Raw genomic sequence first — 24,602 nt, 5'->3', positions numbered from 1 at the left:
ATTATTTTTAAGTAATACAATTTAAAAAAACGCAAAGAATTCAAAACGAACTCTTTCATAAACTTACTAATTGATTTATAATTGTTTTTGTATTTATACCTAAAATGATCACACTTGTTTGAATTAAGATCAAATCAGATCATGTATGCATTAATTAGATATTTTATTCATTTTATAATAACTGTCTCAAAAAAGAAAATGAAATAAATTCACACTTATTTATTATCTTTTGTATGTAGCTCGTTGAACTGTGATCATTATAAATATTTAAAATATATTTTCAAATTATTTACTCTTAATATTAACACAACAAATTACAATAATAGTAATAATTATACTTACATTGTTAATACCGTGTACAATCCATTATTTCTTTAATAAAAACACACCATTATATTTATTGTTTTTAAAACAAAAACAAATCATTACATTGATTTGTTTGTTTTTTTGTATGAAAACAGTATTTTGTGAAATATAGCCTCACATTAACTAAGAATCTTTTAAAATTGTATACAGCACTACACTTAGAAATGTAATAGCTCTAATGTTGTACATCAAACATTATCATTCAAAAATAATTGTATCCCAAATAGATATGTAAAATTATATCTACATAAAATTTAATGTTTATTTCATTCTTTAACACTTTACTTGAATACAAATCAATCGATTTGAATGGCCATCATTTATGTATCCACGATATATGACACTACTTTTCGACCATTTCGAGTTTTAGCTTCAGCTTCACATTTATTTATCTAGAATAGCACACATTCTTTCATGTTTTATCAATGTGTGTTATGTACATGTAATGGCATCTATATTTGCATTCAATTACTAAGAACAATGGTTCATGTCAAAAACAAAATGACATTTGTTTGGCACAACCATGTGACTTGAAAACATGCCATTGATGGTCATAAAACTGGATAATTATACCCTCAAGAAAATATGAACTAATTAAAATACTTATAGATAATAATTAAGCGAATATCGAAAACTACTAAATTGTCTAAAGTCATCTACGGTTCAATTTTGAATTCTCCCAACTTTTATACTAATATTATACAGAATGTTCGAGTTACATCTAGGCATATAAATATGACAGAGTACGTTAAACAATGCACCTAAGTAGGAGGTATTTTAGGTGTTATATGAAATTGCAAAAGTGACTTATATCGTGGCTTATCTGTTGTAGTTCATCTATTCAACTAAGAAACTTCCATTCTCCAAGTGTCTTACAACTATCTCAACGAATATTGAAGCTTCAACCCATGTATATAATACCTCTCACTTAGATACATTGCTTAACGCATGTATTCTGTCAAACTAGTGATATTGATATGCCTAGATATAAATCGAACATTCTGTATACCTAATGAGTAGTCAGTGATGATTTAGTACACAAACAAAAAGTAACTAATTGAATTGAAAAAATTGCACATTACAATTCAATTCTCTTTAATTAAGATTTACACAAGTTATTTGTCTTTATATTGGACATCATTGTATCATAAAAACTGTTAATAATCGAAAGATTGATGTTTATAGCCTTCAAAAATTTACGACACAAAGTAAATATTCAAAATTTGGCAGTGTTTTGTATTAATCGATTATTTAATTTGAATAATTACTCAATTCGATTAAATTACTCCTGATTAAAATAGTCTCGATAAATAAAATTAATCGTTTATTTGATTAAGCTGTTTAAATCATTTTTAATTACAAGATAAAACTAATTAAGAGTTTCCAAAATCAACTTTCGAGCCTATTTGCTACTATAACTATATTCAATGCGCCTTTTTGCATTTTTTTTAAAATAAAATCCTCATTAGATCTATTCTTTACCTTTTCATATTTTACCAAACGCCATTTCAATTTTTAGGAAAATGAAATGAAATAAAACATTACAAATTTTTATTTGAAAAATATTTTTTATTTTTACTGAATGAATTAAATAACTAAGTGTTGAATTGTACAATCTATGATGGTTTCTTTTTGTTACGATTTCTATTTTTAACATTAGTGACTTCATAAAAGTTACTACCAATCTTTTTACGTTTATTAGCACGTTCAATCGCACGTCGTTCTTTACTTGTTAATTTTTTATTAGATGCTATTTTTAATTGATCTTTGATGGTACTACCTTTCGTTGATGGTTTTAAACTGCTACAATCCTCAACATCTTCTTCATCGTCGTTTTTATAAAAGTTACTTATTTCAGAATCACTATCTGAATCTGAATCAACATTTTCAGTTTTCCTTTTAGATTTTGATTTTTTCTTTGTTTCTAATAAATTCATATCAATTGGTTCTAATTCTTTAATATCAGATTTATCAAATTCCAGACCGACACGTATTTTTCTAAAATCTTGCATCACACTAAACCGTCTTGCTTCTTCTTGTTTTTTAATCACATCTTCCATTAAATCATCTTTTAATTTTTCTTCTTCACTTTTTTCTACAGTTTCTACATTCATCGTATTATTTTCAATATTTTCGATATTTTCATTTAATTTTGGCAAAGGTTCTTCGTAGCCTGGAGGACTTACATAAAACGGTAATTTACCTCTTTGCCAATCATTTAATACCATTTTAGCGGCGGTAGGTATATCTGGGTCGCCACCTTTCAATAATTTGCCTGATTTTTTAGCTAACTTCTCTAAGAAATCAATTGAATCTGTCCATTTATCAATTTTATAAGTTTTTGCGATATATTCCGATCGAACACGTTCCAAAACAGGTTCAACATAATCTTCTGGATTTTGTACAAGTTCAACTCGCACTACACCTTTTAACACTTTTTCTGTGTCACTTTCAGCGGTTGGATTCACAACACCAGGACAATCAATTAAATAAATACGACGCATAAGTGTTATATATTGCCATACTTTAGTTTCGCCTGCAATTGGGGCCACTTTACATACTTTTTTCGAACGTAATGTATTTATAACAGAAGATTTACCCACATTTGGATATCCAATAAATCCCACACTAATTTGTTTTTTATCCAAATGTAATTTACCAAATTGTCGCAATAAATTGATCAGCGAACCTTTTCCAAAAGGGTGTGTTAAAGATGCATGGAATGCAATTGTAGGATATTCTTTCATGAGAATTTGCACCCATCGTTGTGTAACCCAAGTAGGAACCAAATCAACTTTATTTAAAATAAATATTAAATGTTTGTGAGGTTTTTCGGTTTTTAAGAAATTTTCCACGTGAGGGGATCGTGTTCCCATGGGATCTCGAGCGTCTAACACTTGCAGTAATACGTCCGAGCTATCAATGACTTTATATAATTCGTTCCATATACGTCTTGATTGACCTGCACCCATAACCCAATCCCGTTGAGCGTCTTTAATTCCTTCGTCTTCTCGAACTAAATCCAAATCCTTCTTTTCATCATATGTTTCTGATAATTCCATTGCTTTCTGATTTAGTTCATCTAAGCCACGTACGCTGATGTTAGGTCGCTTACGTTGTTTCTTTGGCCCAAAAACATTATCAAAACTTTCAGTTTCTAATAGATGAACGCGAGAGAACTTTGATTTTTCATTGAGCAAAGTAATTGGTAATTTTGTGGGTTTCATCACTACTTGATAAGGATCTTTGACAGCGACACCTAATTCATCTTGAAATTTTTGTAAGGCGTTTTGTGAGATGACTCGAGAATTACCAAACCATCTTTGGCTGGGTTCAACACGCGCAATTGAACCCGAAGGTAAACGACCCTACAAAAAATACGTATTATTGAATTTGAACACGAAAAATACGAATATTACGATCCATTAGCTCAGTAATTTATAATCGCTAACCAGCATAAAATAAAGCTAATCTAACTTACTTGAAATGGAGCTGGAGTTAAAATTTTGCCTGTTTTATCTCGTTTAGCTTTAAAATTTCTATACATTTGAAGACGTTTGATTGTTGATTTGGTGCGCACTTTTGCAACACCTTTTAAGCCTTCTGTAGGTCGTTCAGGATTCATAGAATGATTTGAACGGTTGAAGCCCTCTTTACGAGGTGCTCCAGACGCCGAACGTACTTTACCCATGATGTCTTTCTAAAAGTAAATCAAGCCACACAATTGAAGGATCACCTGCTTAGAATAACCCTTAACTGAATTCAGAATTTTGTTCAAAGATCTCGTTTCGTGAATACATTTGGACTCGTTTAAAAACCTGCATCATCCGTATAATAACTATTGTTAAGAAACAAGTGGGTTTGGACCACTGATAACAATTTTTCGATGCACCCATCTTGTCTGCTCGTACCCATTTCTTGATAATTTAGTCGAAGATATTTATTAAAACAAGTTTTATTTAAAAAAATGGGGTAATAAACTTTCATTCAGAGAAGAAAAGTAGAGTTTAATTATTTTGGATTAAACGGACAGACTTTTTTTTGAAACTAAACACTTTTGATATTTCTGCGAATCCAAATGGAAGCCGAATCCGGTTAGAGGTTATTTTGAAGTCGTTACTTAAGAATAAAAATACTTACAATTAAAATTCAATAAGCACACTTTAATTTATTACTTATTATTGTACCATTTTCCACATATAGAACACCGTCAACCATGCGTTTATTTTAACATAACCTAATTATCTGTCAATACGTCATTAGGATAAAAACTATCGGTAATATAGGAATTGTATAACGTAAGAATAATGGATATTTTCAAATATTAAAATACGAATCAAAGGCTCGATCAAAGACTATAAGTCTAATTTTAACTAATTTTTATCCTATACTCTTTGGGCTCGATACGAATTCTACTATTTTAAAGATTTTTTTAAAATGAACAGAACAAAGGAACTTTTTTAAGATTAATAATAATAACTCACATTAGTAATAAAGCGTAATCGCAATAAAACTCAGTGATTACTTGTTAAATTGTTCTACATTTATTTTTAAAATACTATGAAACTAGCTTTTACTAGCTTTTGTTATTTTAAAAGGGCTCTCAAATCAACAATTGAATAACAATGTAAATACGTTTGCTTTGTGGTGTTGGGTTTGTAACTCTAACGCATGAAGGTTATAAAAGCTTCATGCTCTAACGTCAATGGTTGGGATATTATTCATTGACGTCACAAACACCATATTAACCTCATGATAACTTTTATCCAAAGATGTTCTATGCTTTTATCCCATATATATGGGACAAAATATTTTACAACCGTTGAGCTCAATTGATAGATTGAAAAAATTTTCTTTTTCTCAAATTTGGAGTTGATTATTATAACTACTCGATAGTTTGAAATTTTGAAAAAAGTTATCTTAACAGTTTTTCAAAATTTCCCGTATATGGGACATAAAATATCATAGGTTGTGATTTTTCGTCATCTAAAATGAAAATTGAATATTCCATATTTGGTACAAAAGTTATTAACGAATGTAAAAATGAACTAAGTGGTTATCATGAAGTGTAGATTTCCAATTTTTTAGACTCCATTAAGATTAATATGAAAGAATTAATACATTATGGAGGTTTTCCAATGAGCGGACAAACAAAAACAAAACGCAAACTCAAATAATAACTTAACTTTTCGCAAAATTTTTTGAACACTTGCGTATTTTGCGACTGTTAAATAATAATTATCCGAAAGAAACCGTTTTCACACTCATATTCATATTAAATTTTTGCAATGGCTTGACTTCCAAGAATAAATCCCCGAAATTAGAACTATATGTTTTTATACAACTTATATGAATTTTCGACAACTCAATAATTTTTTATGTCATTTTTTACGAATTTTTATCGAAGCCACGATGTATAATGGAATAACGTACACCAAAGCTATACCTTTAATTTTTTCCTTAACAAAACGTAGATTTTTCACGTTCTTCGAATGCTGATGCTTTGTAAATTAACAAATTTTATATATCATATGTTCACTATTTAGCTGTAAACAATTACTGTAAAATTTAAAAACGTTGGGAAGGAAAATACTTTTTGCCGGTTTGTATATATTAAATAACGACATTATTAGAATAACATTTTTATTTTAATCAATTTAAAATTGAAATATAATAATAATTAATAAAGGCAAAGTTTTTAATAAATAATATTAATAATAATTAATATACTTAATAGATCAAAATAATACAATAATATTTTACAAAACTTAACATTAATAAATTAATACTGTTTTTATTTTTTAAATAAATTCTTAAAATATTTATATAAAAATGTTATTTCATTTTGTTTTGTCATATTATTTTATTTATATTGTAAATGTAAATGTCATTATCAATTATCATGACGTGTTTTATTTATTTATTTGTTCTATTATTAATTATCATCACTACATTATTTATCAACTATATTGTACAGAGTACGGCCAAATTGACACAACGATCGAACATTATTATGTTTCCAAATTGTATAAATATTCCTTAAATTAACAAAGTATAGGAATCAACAATTGTAAATGTGTACATTACGATAACTCATTTAAATAATCTAAGTAAATTTTGTAAATGTATCAATTTTCGCAAATCAATAGTTTGAAAAGTAAATATTGTAATATAATTAAATTTGATATGCACAATCTGAATACAAAAAAATAGTCGCGCGTAGAGGTTTTTGAAAAAAGTCCAAAAAAGATAATAAAAATTTAATTTATTTTTTCCAAAAACCTCAAGAACGTCTTACCTTTCATTTTTATATCCAGATTGTGTTTACCATATTTCATTACATTTGAATACTTATTTTTCGAGTTTTTGATACACAAAAATTGACAAATTTCCTTAATTTATTTAGGTTATTTAACTTTATCGTTTTATGTAGTTTACTACTTTCTTAAGAGAATAATACGAAACACAATCAACTTGCGCTTAAATCATTTTAAATTATAATAAAAAATGAACAGAGTATAAGCAGACAATTCTTTAAGTGTAATCAATAATTATTTGCGCAACGTTTCACAATTTATGATTGCTTTCTCAGAATCTACATTCTAATAAGAAATCCAGACTCTTTGTGAAGCATATGAAGTAGGTAATCATAAATTTTGAAAAGCTTCGCAAATAATAGGTAATTGAATATACTTAAACACATATTCCTTTTCACTATTTGTATCAGTAATTAAACAGTTTTAATTGTATCAGTTTAGTAGTTCAATAATTTAAATAAAAATTAAAACATTTAATTTTAAATCGATCGTTCTGCTACTTCGGCCTCATCACGTATTCGCAACTGAAATCAAAGTAGCTGCCATTCGGTGTTCCAAAACAAATGAATCGTTATGTCGGTTCTACTACTAAAATCACATATTTGCCTCTTTTTAGGTATTAAAATTACCTATTTTCTTCATTGTATTCGTTTAATTGAAATATCACCTCTTGAAGTGCGCTGGCATAAATATTTGTTTTTAGCTGCGAATTTTTATATACATAGTTATGTAGATATCAAAGAGAATAATATGGAGGCTAATATTAATAATTGTAATAAGACATTCTAATTTATTTTTTTCATTAATTTGTGTAGAACGGTCGTGATTAAATTGGTGTTATGTAATTCCTTTCCAGAAAATTTGTTTCAAGATTATAGCAAAAATTGCCTAACTGCTTTGAAGTCTTATAATAATGCTACAAATGTAGAAATACTTTATTTGCATCAAATTCTGATACAAATAATTTTTCAAGGTAAATCGAACTGAAAAGAATTAGATCGGATTTCGAAATAGATTAGGAATCAGGTCTTTAAAGTCCCATCTCAGAGACATAATAGATTTTATCATTTTTTCTGATATTTCCAGAAATTCTTTGATTTATATAGGATGTCTAGATTTTCCAGATCTATTGCTACCTGGTATAAGTAATATAGTTTTTTTTTGCCTCCAAGTTATTCTTTTTGATAAATATATTTGTCATGTAAACTAATTATATTTATATAAAATATTCTTAATTACAAAAGAATTATTACTAAATTACTACACATCATAGTTTTGTATTCAATTTATGTTTTACTAGTTTTACTTAGGCGCTATGCTTTATTTTATTTATTTCAAAACGTAAAATCGAAAAAAAACTTCTAAAAATAATTTTACACTTATTATTTCTTTTCATTTGCTCGCATCTTTGTAGAATCTAAATACCGTGGGCGCACATAGAGCGATGTATCACAGCTGGCAATGGAATCTAATCAAACTGGTGGGCGAATTTAATAACATAACTCCTTAATCCTGCACAGCAAGAACAATTTTCACATCAAAGTGAAACATTTAACCAAGTAAAAAACGTTGATTTAGTCAAATAAATTATTTAACGGTGTAAATTAACGAAATGATTAATTCCCTGCCATGAATAAGGGTGAATCACAACTAAGATTTTAAAAATAAGGCCTTTACATGGTCGCTAGATGGCCAGAGAAAGTTTGAATGGAAAACAATTCAAAAATGACATCGACCTGAGATAAAGTTGGAAAAAATTCTGTTTGTGCAGCCATAGTTTGTAATAAATTGCATATTTCGTCATAATACAACTATTTATTGACACAACCTTTAGTATGTATATCAAATTTGTCTAGGCACCATGGGACGAAATTCCTAAATGGTTATAATGTATTATAAAATCAGTAAAATAATTATTCAGGCGAATATGTCTCTAATTCCAATCAAAAGTCAGCTGTAAACGTACAACCAATCAATTCTAAGATGATTCCTTCCTCTCCATTGAAATCAAGAAAAAATTTATTGTCAATAAGTTAATAAATAATGTGAATAGTCACTGTGACAGACCGTAGAGTCTGAAAAACGGAGATAAAATTTCATTACTATTATTATTAAACAAACGGTGATATTTGTCTCAATTTTTAAAAGTTGGCAAATTGTATTATCGTTTTTATGGAATGAGCGCGTAATTACTACCGACATGATGAATAGATCTTCTATGTGGCCCAGTTTCAAGCACTCACAATAAAATTTATATCATGAACCTTTAAGTTTCACTAAAATCTAAATAGAATTAAATATAATTGCGTTTTACAAAGAAATATTAGAATTTGATAAATTATTTTTAGAAATATTTCAAATAGAATTTTTTGGTCAAAGTCAGAGAAATGAAGTTTTCTGGTCCAATGTGTAAATAATAAATAATAAAATGTTGAATAAAAGTTATTTGTGCCATTTTGTGACAGTTATTAATTCTACATAATATTATTATCTAGACACACATTTAATATAATTCTATTATACAACAACTCAACTCCTAAAATAGAGTATATCAAATACAAATACAGTACAAGTTTGTTTTAAGTAAAATTCATTGTAATTTGTGTAAAATTGACTTCGTTTTAATACTAAAAAATAAATAAGACTCGAGACAAGACATTTAAAATGTAGGCTATGTTAGGACCTTTATAATATTAACAACCTATAATTGACTAAAATGTGTTAAAAAATGCGTGCAAAAAACATATCACATCTTTTATTTATATCTTAATTCTGTTCAATCACATTCAAATGTCATAGACATGCATGTTGTCACCTTTCTAATATAAACCCTGCTTAAAAAAACATTAAAAATTTCTAACAAATAGTGTTGTGCTTGTACATTAGCATCAACCATTTTGAGCTATCCAATTCTATATGTCTATGATGAATGTTTTTAAAAGTTAAAATATGTTTAAAACGAAAAAAAAGAGTTTTAAATAATATTGACTAGATTTTGAATTAAATACCAGAACTACTTGTACTTGGTTTTACATTATCATTTTTGTCATTTTTTGAGTCTGAAAAAAAATTAAAATGTAATTAATTTTAATGATCTAAGATAAGTTTTTAATTTAAGAACATTTATTTACAATGATCTTTTACGATTTAAAATATAACGATTTTGTCGATTGGTTTGAACATAATGATTCATGGACTCAAAGTGAATATTTAGCTAAAACGCAGAATAGCTGATAAAAGGCGATTTAGGGGTGATGACGGTCAATTCTAACTTTTAACACCAATATACACACACATTAATCAATAATTAATATTTTGCAGCATATAAATAGATTAGAGATATACGAATAACAAAGATTATATTTCGAGTAACCAACAGAAGTACCTACTAGAATCTGTTTAGAAAATACAAAATTCTAACGTAAAGGGATATATACATATGAAAAAAATAAATAATTGATTAGAAATAAAGTTTACCACACGATATTAAAAATTTCATACGATTTTACTTTACTTGAAATCGAAGCTTAATCAGTATAAGATAAAATTCTAAGATTTATGGAAAATAGTTTCTTACAAATTACAATTCGAGTAAGCAATAAAGTGGTTCATTTATTAAATTACAAATTGTAGCATAATTGTATGCAGTTGAAAAAAAAATTATTATATTTGTTTTTGCATTTTTATATACAGAATGGGGTAGAGAAATGTGCGATTTTTAAGAAGCTGCAAAACGAAAACACATAAATTTTTTCAAATTATTTTAATATCGTCTTAAAATCCATAAAAAAGCATTTAAAAAAATTACATAAATTGTATTTCAAATGAATTATAAATTGTATTTGTAACTAAATTAGGTAAATTATATTTTTAACAACTTTAATTATTTAAGTAACTGATAGCTGGGTTTTTAAAAAAAAAAATCCAATAAGATACGCCCATTCAGGCGTATACATCCTTCAAGGCGCTTAAGATATTCATCACAATTCTGCAGGATTTTAATCACCTATTGTCAATTTTATGCTTTCAGTGCTTCAACTGCAAGTGGTAGATTATTCTGATTCAGTTTCTCTGTCTCCTAAGATACTCTTCTTTTCAGGTATACGCAAAAATCACAAGTTGTTAATTCTGGCAAAATTATATCTTATTTAATTAACTTTATTTAGTTAAAATTCAATTTATGTATATTTCTTAAATGTCTTTTTTATGTATTTTGAGATGCTACATAAATTATTTGGAACAATCGATGGGCTTTTGTTTTAAAACGTTTTTAAAATCGGCGACACCTATGTCCCATCTTTTTTTTTCAGACACATACATATTAAAGTAGTATAAAGTAAGAACCATCGTCTGAATTTCAGGTCGTATTGAAATCCTGCTTAATTCTGAACTACTTAATATTTCCTTTAGTACGGGATATAAATATATTGAAAAACTTTCTTTTTTACGTTCCGGAAAATTTTAAATCCGTAAAGAAGAAAGCCTCGACTCTTTTCAATCAAATTTATAGCAATGTAGATACAAAATACAAAGATACAAAATGTATATAATTTATATTTCAGTGAGATTTCCGTATTTGTGAATTTTCATCAATTGATTGCGTGTGAGATCATTTTAGGGGATTCATAATTATTAATGAATTAAAATACCTTTTGTAGATAGCGCTTGTAATCTAGCTGGTAAATCAGAACTAGTAACATGCGCATGTTCACTAAGTATGTCTGGTAATGCATTACGTCGTCCCGTACGACCTGTTGATAAAAAATCATTGACTTGTCCATTTGATGTTGTACCATCTTTATTTACTGTATCAGTCTCTGAATTCTCTGTATCGAAATTATTTTGTGATTGTGTTTGTTCCATTAATGCCACCATTTTTAATACTGAAATTATTATTTTTCTTACAAAATATATACAAAAAATTTATAATCTAAAAATCATAGACAATTAGAATTCGATGGTGTATACAAATAAAAGATAGGCGCTAAGACAAGATTTTGATACTTGATTCTATCACTTTGATAAAAATGGACAAACCCATATTAAATATAGACTGACAATGTTGTGACAAGAAATATCTTTCGCTCAGTTCAGAAGGAAAGAAGCGCAGCCATCTTCTCTGTAAGCATGTTATATATTATTTTCTTTTAGATAAAAGATAGATGATGTATGAAGAAACTAAATTTACAGAGAGAGCGGTCACAGCCAAAAAAAAAAATGACAGTATTTTTAGATAACGCGTTTTCTGCTGCACAAGACCCTTCATATGTAGGCTCCCTTAGAATCATAGATATTAAAAAATTCGCAGAATGGCAAAATTTTGACTGATTCAAAACCAAATTATTGTGTTGTTCCCTTCTCTTTTGCGAGCTACAGCTAACGACCGTGAGAATAGTAATTCTAAATTCCGTGAAGATTCTCGATTTTCCAGAATAATTTATCATATATTTCCCCTGATTTGTTAGAAATTTATACAGATCAAAGCCATATTTAAATTCAATAGGATTTAAATGGTACCTAGAATTTTTGGCCATACAAACTCGATTTTTTTATTTTTCTTAGTAGATTTTGAAATACTAGAAAAATTTACGTTAAATAGTCAAATAATGCTGTCTTGTATACTAATTACCATTTATATTAACTTTTATAGGAATTTATTTGCAACTGTTTTTTTAAAAGTAATTTGGAATCAAAACTCCAGTTATTTGATTATAAGAAATGTATTTTCTAAGAAATAAATTAAAATCGATTCTAGAAATCACACTTCTTAAGAGATTTTGAGCGATATATCAGATTGTGCTTTCAATCATCAAATGAACCTGATTTTTTTTTTTTTTTAGGTCAAAAAATTACCTTAGGTACTGAATTTTATGGAAACTGTAGATAACACAAACAACGTTTTTTGCGTAATTTGAACTCGATTTTTTAAGTATTTTTTACCCAAAAATATTCAAAAACCGTACGACGATTAGTTGGATATTTTATATGGTATCAATCAAAATCGTTAATAAATATATATGTAGGAGGAGTTTTTCGGCAAAATTTCGAACTATACATAACCGAAAGTATACATTTCCAAATCTTTATGTCTATGATTATAGATTACGTATAAAAACATCATCTAAAAAATTATAAAATCATGAACTATTCATTAAAAATAAAAGATTTCTTTATACAAATGAAATGAATAAAATAGTTCAAATTATAAAAATAGTATATTAACATTTACTACCCAAAGGCGGCCTCTTTTAAAAATTTCCATTTATTATGCGTTATTCGTTTTTCCCCATTATTAGGCTTATGAACCACCCTCATATTACGGAAAAATTGTGGTAGAGCGATTCTAAGTCCTTTCGAAATTTAAGCTAAAAGATGAATTAGTATCTTCAAAATTCCTCTTTGAAGTTTACATTAAAGTTTAAAATGTGAGATTATGGGATCATTTTTATTTATTTTAAACATTTTTTAATTTCTTTTCTCATAGACTAAGAGTGTCTGGCTGGATTACGGCATTTAGCATTCAGCAAATTTCATATTAAGTCTAATTTTCTTAGCCGAATTTCTAAAACTTAAAAGTAACAAATATAACGTATTTATATGTATATATAAAGTCCACCGTTTTTGTTATTTTAAAAGTAATCTTGGCAAATGCCTATTCTGTTTCCAAATATCTGTTAAGCAATATTTAAAATAAGTTTGAATAAATTTGCCATTAAAATGAATCGAAAATCGATTGTTGAAAACTCAAAACCGTTCTAAATTTTGAATCGAAATGAATGGGAACGAAGCGGAAAAACATAACATTAATTAAATAAATTTGTCATTCAACATTTTGATAGAAAATTCTCAAAAGCTAATTCTCAATTGATATCCAAATAGGATATCTATTGATGTTTTTACTAGGGTATAAAGGTATTTTTTGAACTTTTTTAAGTATCAAAACGGAATGACAACATAAAGACCCCACGCTGAAGTTAATGACTATAATAATTGTTTGGGAAGTAAATGTTAATAAATTATGACTATTCTAACTCGTATGATACCAACATAATATTATTAATATTATTTACATATTTATAATAAAATAGTTAACATTAAAAAGGCTGAAGGCTGTCATGCTGCTGAGTAAGTGCTTAGGAAGTCTAACTTTAGAACGCAGTGCTATAAGTAATATTATAGTAATAGTTACCAATAACGTTTTATTATTCATATAGCACTCAATTCCTACAAACTAATTTTAGTTAACAATATAAATATTTAATCAATTCCAAATGGTTAATATAATTATTTAAAATTAGCTAAAAGCTTGGGTTGTTAATAACTTTAAATTTATTGTTATTAGTACATTCTTTTAAAAAGATACAGAATATTTTAATTATTATTGTTATAGGGAAATTTCGGTTTCCGTGCTATTGCAATTTGATCACAGTTCTTATAAATTTGGCTAAAATAAGTTTTTTTTTAATCGAAGTCTTTGATTTTGATTTTATGGAGATGATCCAAGTAAAATTTAGATAAATTTTGTATTATCTCAGATAAAAATTTTTTTTAAAGAAGTATTTTGATTTTATGATGTGTCCATGTAATATATATTATAATTTTGCCTCCCCAATGAAAAAATCAAAGAAATGTTTAGTTAAAATAAATTGAATTCTAAGAGAAATTAACTAAATTGTTTATTTTTAATCTATCAATGGGAAAATTTACTTTAATTTATTGGAAAATACAACAAATACTTTATATACAGTTATATATTACTTTAAATTTAAAAATAGTGTAGTATATTCTTAAGGTATGTTCAAAAAATTTTCGATTTGTTGAGATGGAGTTTGCGAAACACGTAAAAATAAAGCCAAACTTAATTATAAAAATTTTCAAAACGTCGATTGATTTTGCGTTAATGAAACCTAACGTTGTAAGTACACAGCTTTTTTCTACCAAAGCTAATTGATCACAACGGTAGTCCATTTAACGGATGTTACGGTTACAATTGTCACAAAACCGTTTTGAATTAATCGTGGTTTAGACCTTATTCAAAGATACATATTGTACAACTACGATATTTTCAATCAAAATACGATGTACGATAACAAAACAGCATCGTAAGGCAAAAATACAACTTTTTTATACCGTAAAGCTTTAAATAAAGTTATATTTTGTCTATAGAAGCTATCAAAGAGGTTAAAATGTACTAATTCAAATGATTTTGTGTTCAGGGCCATTTCTTCCTCCCCCGTACTTCTGGTCTTAACCTGCAAATTTACGAATGTGTAAAAAGTTACGTTAAAACACGGTGAATTGATTCGTGACAACGGTTATATTCTGAAAATACTAGTAGATAACCTTTGAACATATAAAAAGAAACGAAAAAATTACACTGAAGCCGGAACTCGAACTCAGTTTCTCTAGTTAGACCATCTAGAGGACCCAGGTTCGAGTTCCGCTTGTAATTTTTTCGTTTTTTTTATTTATTCAAATGGAAATAAGTTATGTGCGTTTTCCATTGAAGTGTATAGTCTCACTCTTTTAAGTGATAAGATAGAAAAAGCTATTAAAAGTACCAGATATGAGGGGCTTTGACTTATATAAGATACACCAAAATTTGAAATAAATGTAAGAATTTAGTTTCATAATAAAACGGGGAATAAAATTAAGTAGATTATTTTCTTAAAATCATATGGGCAAAGCGACTTTTTATGTACTTAACTCAATATATTCAGTCAATTTATCAATTCTATTATTTTGAAAATTTTGAGAAAACATTCCGCTGATTTCCTCGGTAAAAAAATTTTTTAACAGAAAATTAATGAATCAAGTAAGTGATTCATCAAATTTCATAAAGCGATGTATGGGAAATTTTTATTTTGATGTGTTTGGCATAATTCCATCTAATCGCAGCGCTACGGAAACTGAAATGCTGTTTTCAATCTTCTTGTAGTTACTGTTATAATTTTAAAACATTCTGAATGTATTAAAAAATGCAAAATAAATAAAATATTAGCTGAACAAATTAAATTTGATAATTAATGAATTAATTTTAAATAGCACCACACCGTTACAGCATGCTAGCCTACCTGAACTTCGTGAAAAACGTAGAGGACTTTTTTTTCTCAATGAAGGAGGTATTGATGCAGGATTTAATCCTGCAACACGTTTGTCTGACATGTTTTGTATTAATTAGCAATATCAATATCAATCGAATAGATCATATCACATTTAAAATGCTTGTTCATTGAGCACATTAGTTCACAAAAGTTGTACATACCATTCAAATATTTAAATATTATTTATACATTTATTAGCATTTCAAAATGTCTCACAAATCTATCATTTCGCTTTGACGTCAACAAAACAACATAATCATCATCTTTATGTAAATATTCTTCGGGTAAAGCTATTATTTCCAATTCTATATCATTTCACTCAAATTTAATTGAATTTTTACGATTCTATTGACGTAATAATTATTATTTGACATTTGACGTTGACATCATACACAATACTTCATTAGGTTCGTTCGCGTTTATGAGATTACAGACAGCTTTAACCTACACAAACCTAATAAAAAAAATATTTGACGTTGTGCATTTCCATATTTCTAGAGCTCTATATACGTGCGTAAGATCGTTCGACATGTTTAAGACCAAGGTGATTTTCTTTCAATATCAATTACATACATACAATATACATATATGTATGCAATTAATTTGAAAAAAATATCAATTCCATAAAAATGGGCCAATTTTCTTATAGTGATCATATCAGTCAATCAGTGTTGCCAGTGTAGCATGATCCAAAGTTACGTTGGCATGGCTGAAAAGTTACATTTTTAAACTGAAAATTACATTGTGATATTTTGATGTGATTATTGATGTACTAAAAAGCCGTTTATTCTATCAAGAAACTATTTTAGACGTCGTCGTGAATCTATCGTCAATCTTTTTGTTGTTTAAACCTTTCTTTTGTCAACGCATTTACTGATATACAAGCTGAAGCTCATCGTGCTGCGTTTGTTGCAAAATAGTGCTAGAAAATGCTTTTGCTCTCTATTCGCGATCGCAAGATACGGTGGCGCCGCGCAGCGAGGATTAATTTGAAACTATTATAGAGGATTTTGAGTTTTGACAGCTACACAAGTGCTGAATGTTTTTGTTGTTGAGATGAAAATTATCAAAAATGAAAAGCGTTGTGGTGTTCCCCAGTGTGGGGAAACAAGATCTACAGGCGTCAGTTGTCGCACAATGTCGCAAAAACATGCTTGCACTTGCTTCCCGCGCCCGCTTTGCAAGAACAATAGCATTCGATTTTTTTGTTGTCATTGGCTACAAACACTTTGATTTAGATCTCATGAGGTTTCTCGGTGATGTTCGACGTTTGCAAACATGAAGATTTGATTAATAAACAATTATTTTGCTTCGATTGGATACCACAGAAAAACAAGTTTTTGGAACGAGAAAGCGCCTCTCCTTCTATCAACGGCCTTACTGATCCACCAAGTAGATAAAATATACCACCAATATTAATATCCAGGGCTTTCTCCATGTTAAAAAAACAAATAAACAAAAAAAAATGCAAAAATTTATTTTGACAACTTGAACGAAAATCCTCTATATCGGCCATATTGCATTCACACAAGAGCCATCTCTAGGTAATTTCGTTCGCCAATTACTCCATAGGTCCATGATTTTTTATTAAAAATTTCTCGATAATGGAAACATACGTTTCGATATTTGATTTTAAGTTATCTTTCTAAACTTGAATTTCCTAAAATTTATGAGCCGCCCGACTTACGACACTTAGCTAAAAGCAAAACTTTCAAAAATTGACGCATAAATCCGTCGTTGTATCAATTTTAACTGCGTTCGTGTTCTAAATAGTTATAATTCTGAACATAACCACACTTTCACCATACGTCAAAAAATTGAGTTTATAAACAAATTTTACTTAGAAGTGATAAGAAACAAATAGAAAAACATGGATATTGGTGAATTACTTTCGTACAAGGTAATTGAATTATTATAAAATTATTAATTAATTATTTTGTAACTTTGAACATTTGCTTTTTGTAGCCTCCACAAGCGTTAAAACGCCCTACAGAACCTGAAAATGATCCTGATTCTGATGATGAAATGGAAAGGCAAAAGAAAATACGTCGTATGGCCCAAGCAAAAGCACACCAAATAGCAAAACAAGCGAGAGCTTCATCCAAAAATGTTTTAGAAGCTCCTGAAATCGAATTAAGTGAGAAAGAAAAAGCTGAAATATTAAAATATGTTGAAACTGAAGAGACAGAAGGTGAGGTACTCGATGAAAGTGCAATCAAACGTTTAGTACTAGTCTTCGAAAAACGCTGTTTACGAAATCGTGAAATGCGTATCAAATTCCCAGAAAATCCAGAAAAATTTATGGAAAGTGAAGTAGAATTACATCAAATTATTCAAGACTTACATAGTATTGCAACTGTTCCTGACTTATATCCTTTATTTATTGAATTACAAGCGATACCTTCGTTATTAGAATTGTTATCACATGAAAATACCGATATTGCGTGTGCAGTCATCGATTTATTACAAGAATTAACAGATGCAGACATTTTAAATGAAAGCCCTGAAGGAGCAAATGCACTATTAGATGTTCTATTAGCACAACATATTTGTGCGTTACTAGTACAAAATATGGAACGTTTAGATGAAGCTGTTCAAGAAGAAGCGACAGGTGTTCATCAAACCTTGAATATATTTGAGAATTTAATTGAAACACAACCAAATATTGCTATCGATGCAACCAAACAAGGACTGATGCAATGGCTATTACAACGATTACGAAAACGTGGTACATTCGATCCAAATAAGTTGTATGCAAGTGAATTGTTATCAATCTTGTTACAAGATACTACAGCAGAAAACCGTGTTACTTTAGGTGAATTAGATGGTATCGATGTATTACTGCAACAATTAGCTGTAAGTCAATTTATCACATTCTTTACCCATTTACGTTCACGCATTTTTAATGTTTCATACTCTTTACCTGGTAATCGAAAAATATTTCTTTTTTAAAAGTTGGAAGGGAGGTAAAAATACGTTTTATGCTTTAAGACATCAAACGCATTCTAATGACTTTTAAAATTAACATTTCATTCTAATTTTTCTATTAAGTAGAAAATTGTTTCCTTGAAATTTAATGACATTTTAATATTGGATCACAGAGAGAAAGATCAGTTACGTTACACATTGTCTTATACTTATGATGGAGTTTTACCTCCGTTTTTATGAAAATTAACAGAAGCTACCCATATCATTTCTCTATCCATTCCCCTGGAGTTTGCAAAGGTAAATTGACAGCTTTCATACGAATAGTTGTCTATATAGTTCTTATTTATGCGATAACAATTAACTGCATCGTTAAGTACAATTTTCAAGCTACCGTTATCGAGATTCGAAATTGAAACTTCTCGATTTCAAGCAAACAAATTTTATTTTTACACGTTAAATGTATTTATTGGGGTTTTTCATAAACCACGTAATGCTGTTGAGAGGGGTGAGGGTGGAGATGGTCATTCATGTCTACATGGAATCAAAATTATACACTGCTGAATGTTAAATCAGCCCTCCGCTTTAACAATCCCATTTCTTTGTGATCTAACCCTTAAGCTTTGATTCTTTCTAAATTTCGTATAAGTATGAGTATATGATGCAAAAAAAATTTTCTCGTTTAATCTATGAATTCTATAATTTGAAATATGGTTTTGATTAGTTTTATAAACGACATGATCCACAATCTGCAGAAGAACAAGAAATGATGGAGAATCTATTTAATTGTTTATGCAGTTGTCTTTTAGAAGTCTCAAATCGAGATCGATTCTTAAAAGGTGAAGGTTTACAATTGATGAATTTAATGTTAAGGTAAACAAAACAATAACAAACAGTACAAACAATATCATATATATGTCGTTAGTTTAAGAATAAAAATAATGTTATTTGTTTGTTTATTATAGAGAAAAGAAAATGTCTAGAAATGGTTCATTGAAAGTATTAGATTATGCAATGTCTGGACCAAATGGTAAAGATAATTGTAATAAATTTGTTGACATTCTTGGATTACGTACGATTTTTCCGTTATTTATGAAAACACCAATTAAAAATCGAAAAAAATTATTATCTGCTGAACAACATGAAGGTAATTGTAATGACACGTATCGTCTAATTGAATCGGTTCGTGGGAAAAAAATTATTGTTTTTCAAAATTGAATTTCTACATAATTTATCACGAAGTAGCATAAATTTGGTTGTTTAAATTTCTAAGGCGAGTTGTTATTTTTCTATTCGTCTCTTTACCATTGATACTTTTGCTCTACCTATCCCTGGCTCTTAATCAGTTTCCTTATTTTTTTACTGTTTTATTCTCTCTAGCGATAAAAAAATTAATTATATGTGTTAACTCGCATAGATATATAATATTTAACGAAAATGTTGTTTACAATATTGCATACCATACATACATACGTAATAGGTTAATATAACAATTTTTACATCAAAAATCTTGTTAATGAATTATGTAAAATATTAAAATAATTGTTTTTATTTTAATTTGTCTCACTATGTCGTTTAAGTGTCGTTATAGTGTGCCAATGTGTACTACAAAAAAAGTAAATTGCGACTTATAAAAATATATGTACAAAATTTATATAAGGACACAAACTACAAAGTTTTATAAAAAACTAGGAAAACTATCGCAAACATAAAATACTAGGGGAGCAAATATAGTGCATACAGCACATTAAAATGTAAAATGGAGTAGGTATTTTTTGTCTTTTCATTCAATTAAAAAAATCAGCTGAGCCTAACAGGTAGGGCTTACATTTTTTTACTCTTGGCGCAGACATCTAAGCATTAAAATCCCATTACACTATCAACGTTGCTACAATACGAGCATTCATCATTCTTTTAATATTCTGCGTTGATCTCGATTTTATCACTGTTATGGATGAAATAATTTCCTAGATCGAAGTGCTCATATTATATATATTATGTTAAGAAATTCGAAAAATAAATTTTTAGTAATTATTAATCAATTACTTCACCTTATATAACAGAATTAGCCAGTGGCACTCGTGTTTTCACTCAGCTTAGATAATTTTTTCCTCGATTTCAGAATTATTTATTTTCCTTTTATAGGGTAATAAAACACTGCTTCCAGAATTTATATACAAATTTTCACAAACTCTTCTTTTTCATAACAGCTGTCGTACCAGGACAACCTTAACGAGTTTTTTTTATTCGGAAGCTTTTTAACTTTAATTGAGTTTTTATACTTACTGATTCAATTGTATTATTTTATTTCTGAACCCACTTTACACACGTTACATTAATTAATTTTGTAGAACACGTTGTATCGATCATATCAAGTATGCTACGAAATTGTCGAGGATCACAACGTCAACGCTTAATAAGCAAATTCACAGAAAATGATCATGAGAAAGTTGATCGTTTATTAGAGTTACATTTTAAATATTTAGAGAAAGTTGAAGAGATAGATAACCAAATAGAACAAGAGAAACAAAAAAAAGAACAAGATGGTGAGAATGATTCAGATGAGGACGACGATGAAGCGAATTATTTAAAACGATTAGAGAATGGTTTATTTACATTACAATTAGTTGATTACATTATATTGGAAGTATCGTGTGGTGGCCCACCATCCATTAAACAACGTGTCTCACAAATATTAAATTTACGTGCAGCATCATTGAAAACCATTAGACATGTGATGCGTGAATATGCTGGTAATCTGGGTGATGCTGGTGATAGTGAATGGCGTGATCAAGAACAACAGCACATCTTACAGTTAGTTGATAAATTTTAATTAATTATTAAAAAAATAATGAAATAAATTATTGTTATACCATGTAATATAATTTTTTTAATTTAAAAACCCTTTGAGTCACATATTTTTTTGTGTCGTTTCAACGCTCAGATATCTGAATAAATATTTTCGTGTGAGTGGTACTTTCGATTAGTGGCTAAATGGCATCACTTTAGATAGTGCAGACATTACAATTATTTAAACATAATTATGCAATTAGCAATGGGTATGATAACTGAACTTTTTTAATCCCTTCAGGTGAATAATGTTTACTTTACGCGCAGGAAGGTGAGTTAGTTTTTAAAAATAATTCGAAAAACAAAAGTTTAAAATTTGTAATTAGACAAAGAGGAAAATAAATCGCAAGAAAGAGACGTTAAAGCTTAGTAAGCTTAAATTTGCTCCTTTCTTATTCAATTTTAAGTTAATTTTTATGTTTTGGTATAGTAAATCTAGTTTTACAGTTTGATCTACTCAGTTTAGTATTAACAAGTGAAAACATACAATTGACTGAGTTAATTGTTGAAATATCATGTATATACAGTGTTGATTACGCAATTGTTTGTTTTTTTAACGTTACGTAAGTAAAAAATGATTCATACATACCATACACATATAACTGATACTCCCATATAACACGTACTAAATAATTTGCGCCCTGACGGGTAAACAGTGATGTTTATGTAAAAATGTTTCAATTAAAAGTTGTTAATTTTTTTAAAAGGAACATTTTTTACTTTTAAACTTTTGTTCTATTTCTAACGGTTTACAAGATGAGCCCTACTGACCCAAAATCCAATTAACATATGTTGCTCGTTTACGAAATCGATCTCACTTTTTACGTTCTAAGCACGCTATAAAAATTGTTTTGGTGTCTCTTTTCGCTTTTGAGTTATCGTGGTGACAGACGGACAATCGGAAATGGACTAATTAGGTGATTTCATGATCACCTATACCAAAATTTTGTTGGTAGCATCAATATTTTTAAGCGTTACAAACTTGGGACTAAACTCAGTATACCTTGATAAATGATAATTTTCATATATGCATGGTATAAAAACTTAGTGGAGACGAAGAGAGTGTTCATTTGTAGTCAAAAAATTAGATACCTAGTGGATTCATTATTATTACCACTGATGATGTAAATCGTAAATAATTTAAACTAATTAGACCAATAATATCGTCAAAGTAGTTTTCAATTATTATGCCTTCTATCCACGGTTGTTAAAAAATAATATTGATAAGGATAATTTTTCTTGTATACTAAAAACGTTTCTAAAAAATTGTATTTTCTAAATTTCTCGTATGTTAAACAATTTTCTGGTGTGAATAATGTTTACCGATAAAATAGTTATTTATTGATGGTAAAATTTAATTTTATTTTATTTTAAATCAATATTTACATCAATGAAATAAAACAATAAGACACCGTAAGGATCTTCATACACAGTTTTAGATGACTCTCCGACATTTAGTAACTTCAAGGCTCTTATACTAATTGCTATTTAATATCAAATTCTTGGGGCTGCCACTTCTGACTTATAATTTGGAACTAACAAGTTATATACAATGAACGCGACAAAAAAATTCTTTTAATTAAAAGTATTGAAGTCTTAAGTTATTAAATATAGGAGATGTCAGTAATACTACGTACTTGACTTTAAGTTTTTTTTTTTTTTTTTTAATGAACATAAATAAGTGACATAACTTTCTAAGTTGTGAATAAAATTTGACAAGTAGTATTTTTTATAAGAATTATAGCCTGTTCAACTTCTGTCAGATCCTAAATAACGATTTGTTATAATAACTATAAATGAATATAGTTTGCGTTCCTTTATTATATCTGTACATTAGATTATATTTTCGGAATTCTATTTGTGATTATTCGAGAATACCCAATACTGCCCAAAAGAGCATCTGGTAGAAGTTAAAAATGCTATTATTTTATTTAACATGTTTTTATGACTGACTTTTATTAAATAAAATTCAAATAAATATTAAAATGTATAAATTAATATCACAGATAAATTAATATAGTATTTTTAATTATGACTAGTAAAATTATAATATATTTTTATTTACTGCATGCGGTCATTGATTTTCCTTGAAACAGTATCACGTTTCGATTTACAGATAAATGAACTTTTACCGATATGGCCTAAATACTAGGTGGTAAAGACTGGTTTTCACTTAATAGTATCGTTTTAAAGTATGATATAACATTTAAATTAAATAAATTTGGCATATAGATAAATAGGTACTTATTTTAGTTTATACATAACAATCAATATAATTATTATAAATATTACAAAGATAGAATCATGACTTTTACTCAAAAAATAAGGTTTAAGAACATAACTGACTCTTTTTTCAATTTTAATGTAAAAACATCAATGTACAAATATTTTTACAGCTATACCTACGCGCAAAAATGATCGGCTCTGGATCATTACTCTATTCGAAACCTTGTACGCTTTCTAGTTTACGATTAAAGTTTACATTACAAGTTTAATTATTGCCTATTTTTGATGAATTTGAAAACACTCTAAGTTGAAAATTTGTTAATTTTTCTTTAAAATGGGCTTTAATACATTCCCATACAGTCCCCTTTGATTGACTTGTTAACTATCAAATCCAAAGTGTTACTTAAATTATGATTCTAAACTATTGTATCTTCTGGAATAATTGCCGCACAGAAATCTGTGTGACATCATTCGAATACGGAAAGTGCCATCTTTCTTTTACAAAACTATGCATTCGATTTTGTAAATAATTTTTGTTTTTTTCCTTTTTAAATTTTCGTTTATAAAGCACATCAAAAACTGTATTTTTTCATTTTAACATTAATTAACTATTAAAAGTTTAAGTTTTGCAAAACTTTAACGTAAAGATCATACGATATAAATGTTTGTTCTGTAATTCAATAACCAGCAAATACCAAGCTTTCAAACGTGGTAAGGGTGACCTAGGTCCTATTATTTTTTCGTGTGGATATAGCTATTTGTAATTTCAGAAAATTGAAATGTTTACAATATCTCTTTAATATTGTTGATGAGT

The 24,602-nt window shown here is 28.2% G+C and overlaps 3 protein-coding genes across 4 annotated transcripts; 1 reads left to right on the top strand and 2 right to left on the bottom strand.

The window, feature by feature from the left end:
• Window positions 1-1,914: 1,914 nt before the first annotated feature.
• On the bottom strand, window positions 1,915-4,642 carry LOC123305755 (nucleolar GTP-binding protein 2). The gene is made up of 3 exons (XM_044887570.1): window positions 4,507-4,642; window positions 3,848-4,066; window positions 1,915-3,734 (listed from the first exon to the last, which is right to left on the bottom strand). Exons 2-3 carry the CDS (start codon window positions 4,055-4,057, stop codon window positions 1,983-1,985), a joined length of 1,962 nt encoding a protein of 653 aa, XP_044743505.1. The 5' UTR covers window positions 4,058-4,066; window positions 4,507-4,642; the 3' UTR covers window positions 1,915-1,982.
• Window positions 4,643-7,860: 3,218 nt separating this feature from the next.
• Window positions 7,861-15,935, bottom strand: LOC123305782 (cAMP-dependent protein kinase inhibitor beta-like). Of its 2 annotated transcripts, none has more exons than XM_044887608.1 (3): window positions 15,758-15,935; window positions 11,333-11,566; window positions 7,861-9,742 (listed from the first exon to the last, which is right to left on the bottom strand). In XM_044887608.1, exons 1-3 carry the CDS (start codon window positions 15,846-15,848, stop codon window positions 9,684-9,686), a joined length of 384 nt encoding a protein of 127 aa, XP_044743543.1. In that variant the 5' UTR covers window positions 15,849-15,935; the 3' UTR covers window positions 7,861-9,683. The 2 variants fall into 2 exon arrangements, with proteins under 2 accessions (XP_044743543.1, XP_044743544.1); XM_044887609.1 differs by having other exon boundaries at window positions 7,861-8,758.
• A 1,614-nt stretch (window positions 15,936-17,549) lies between these two features.
• On the top strand, window positions 17,550-21,584 carry LOC123305760 (beta-catenin-like protein 1). Its single transcript, XM_044887575.1, has 5 exons — window positions 17,550-17,687; window positions 17,753-18,643; window positions 19,437-19,585; window positions 19,678-19,859; window positions 21,064-21,584. Exons 1-5 carry the CDS (start codon window positions 17,658-17,660, stop codon window positions 21,543-21,545), a joined length of 1,734 nt encoding a protein of 577 aa, XP_044743510.1. The 5' UTR covers window positions 17,550-17,657; the 3' UTR covers window positions 21,546-21,584.
• The last annotated feature ends 3,018 nt before the right edge of the window (window positions 21,585-24,602 follow it).

This window comes from Chrysoperla carnea, chromosome 1 (genome assembly GCF_905475395.1).
Source record: "Chrysoperla carnea chromosome 1, inChrCarn1.1, whole genome shotgun sequence".
NCBI classification, from domain to species: domain Eukaryota; kingdom Metazoa; phylum Arthropoda; class Insecta; order Neuroptera; family Chrysopidae; genus Chrysoperla; species Chrysoperla carnea.
The sequence above is the reverse complement of the archived record's forward strand: the minus strand, read 5'-3'. Positions and strand labels throughout refer to the sequence as shown.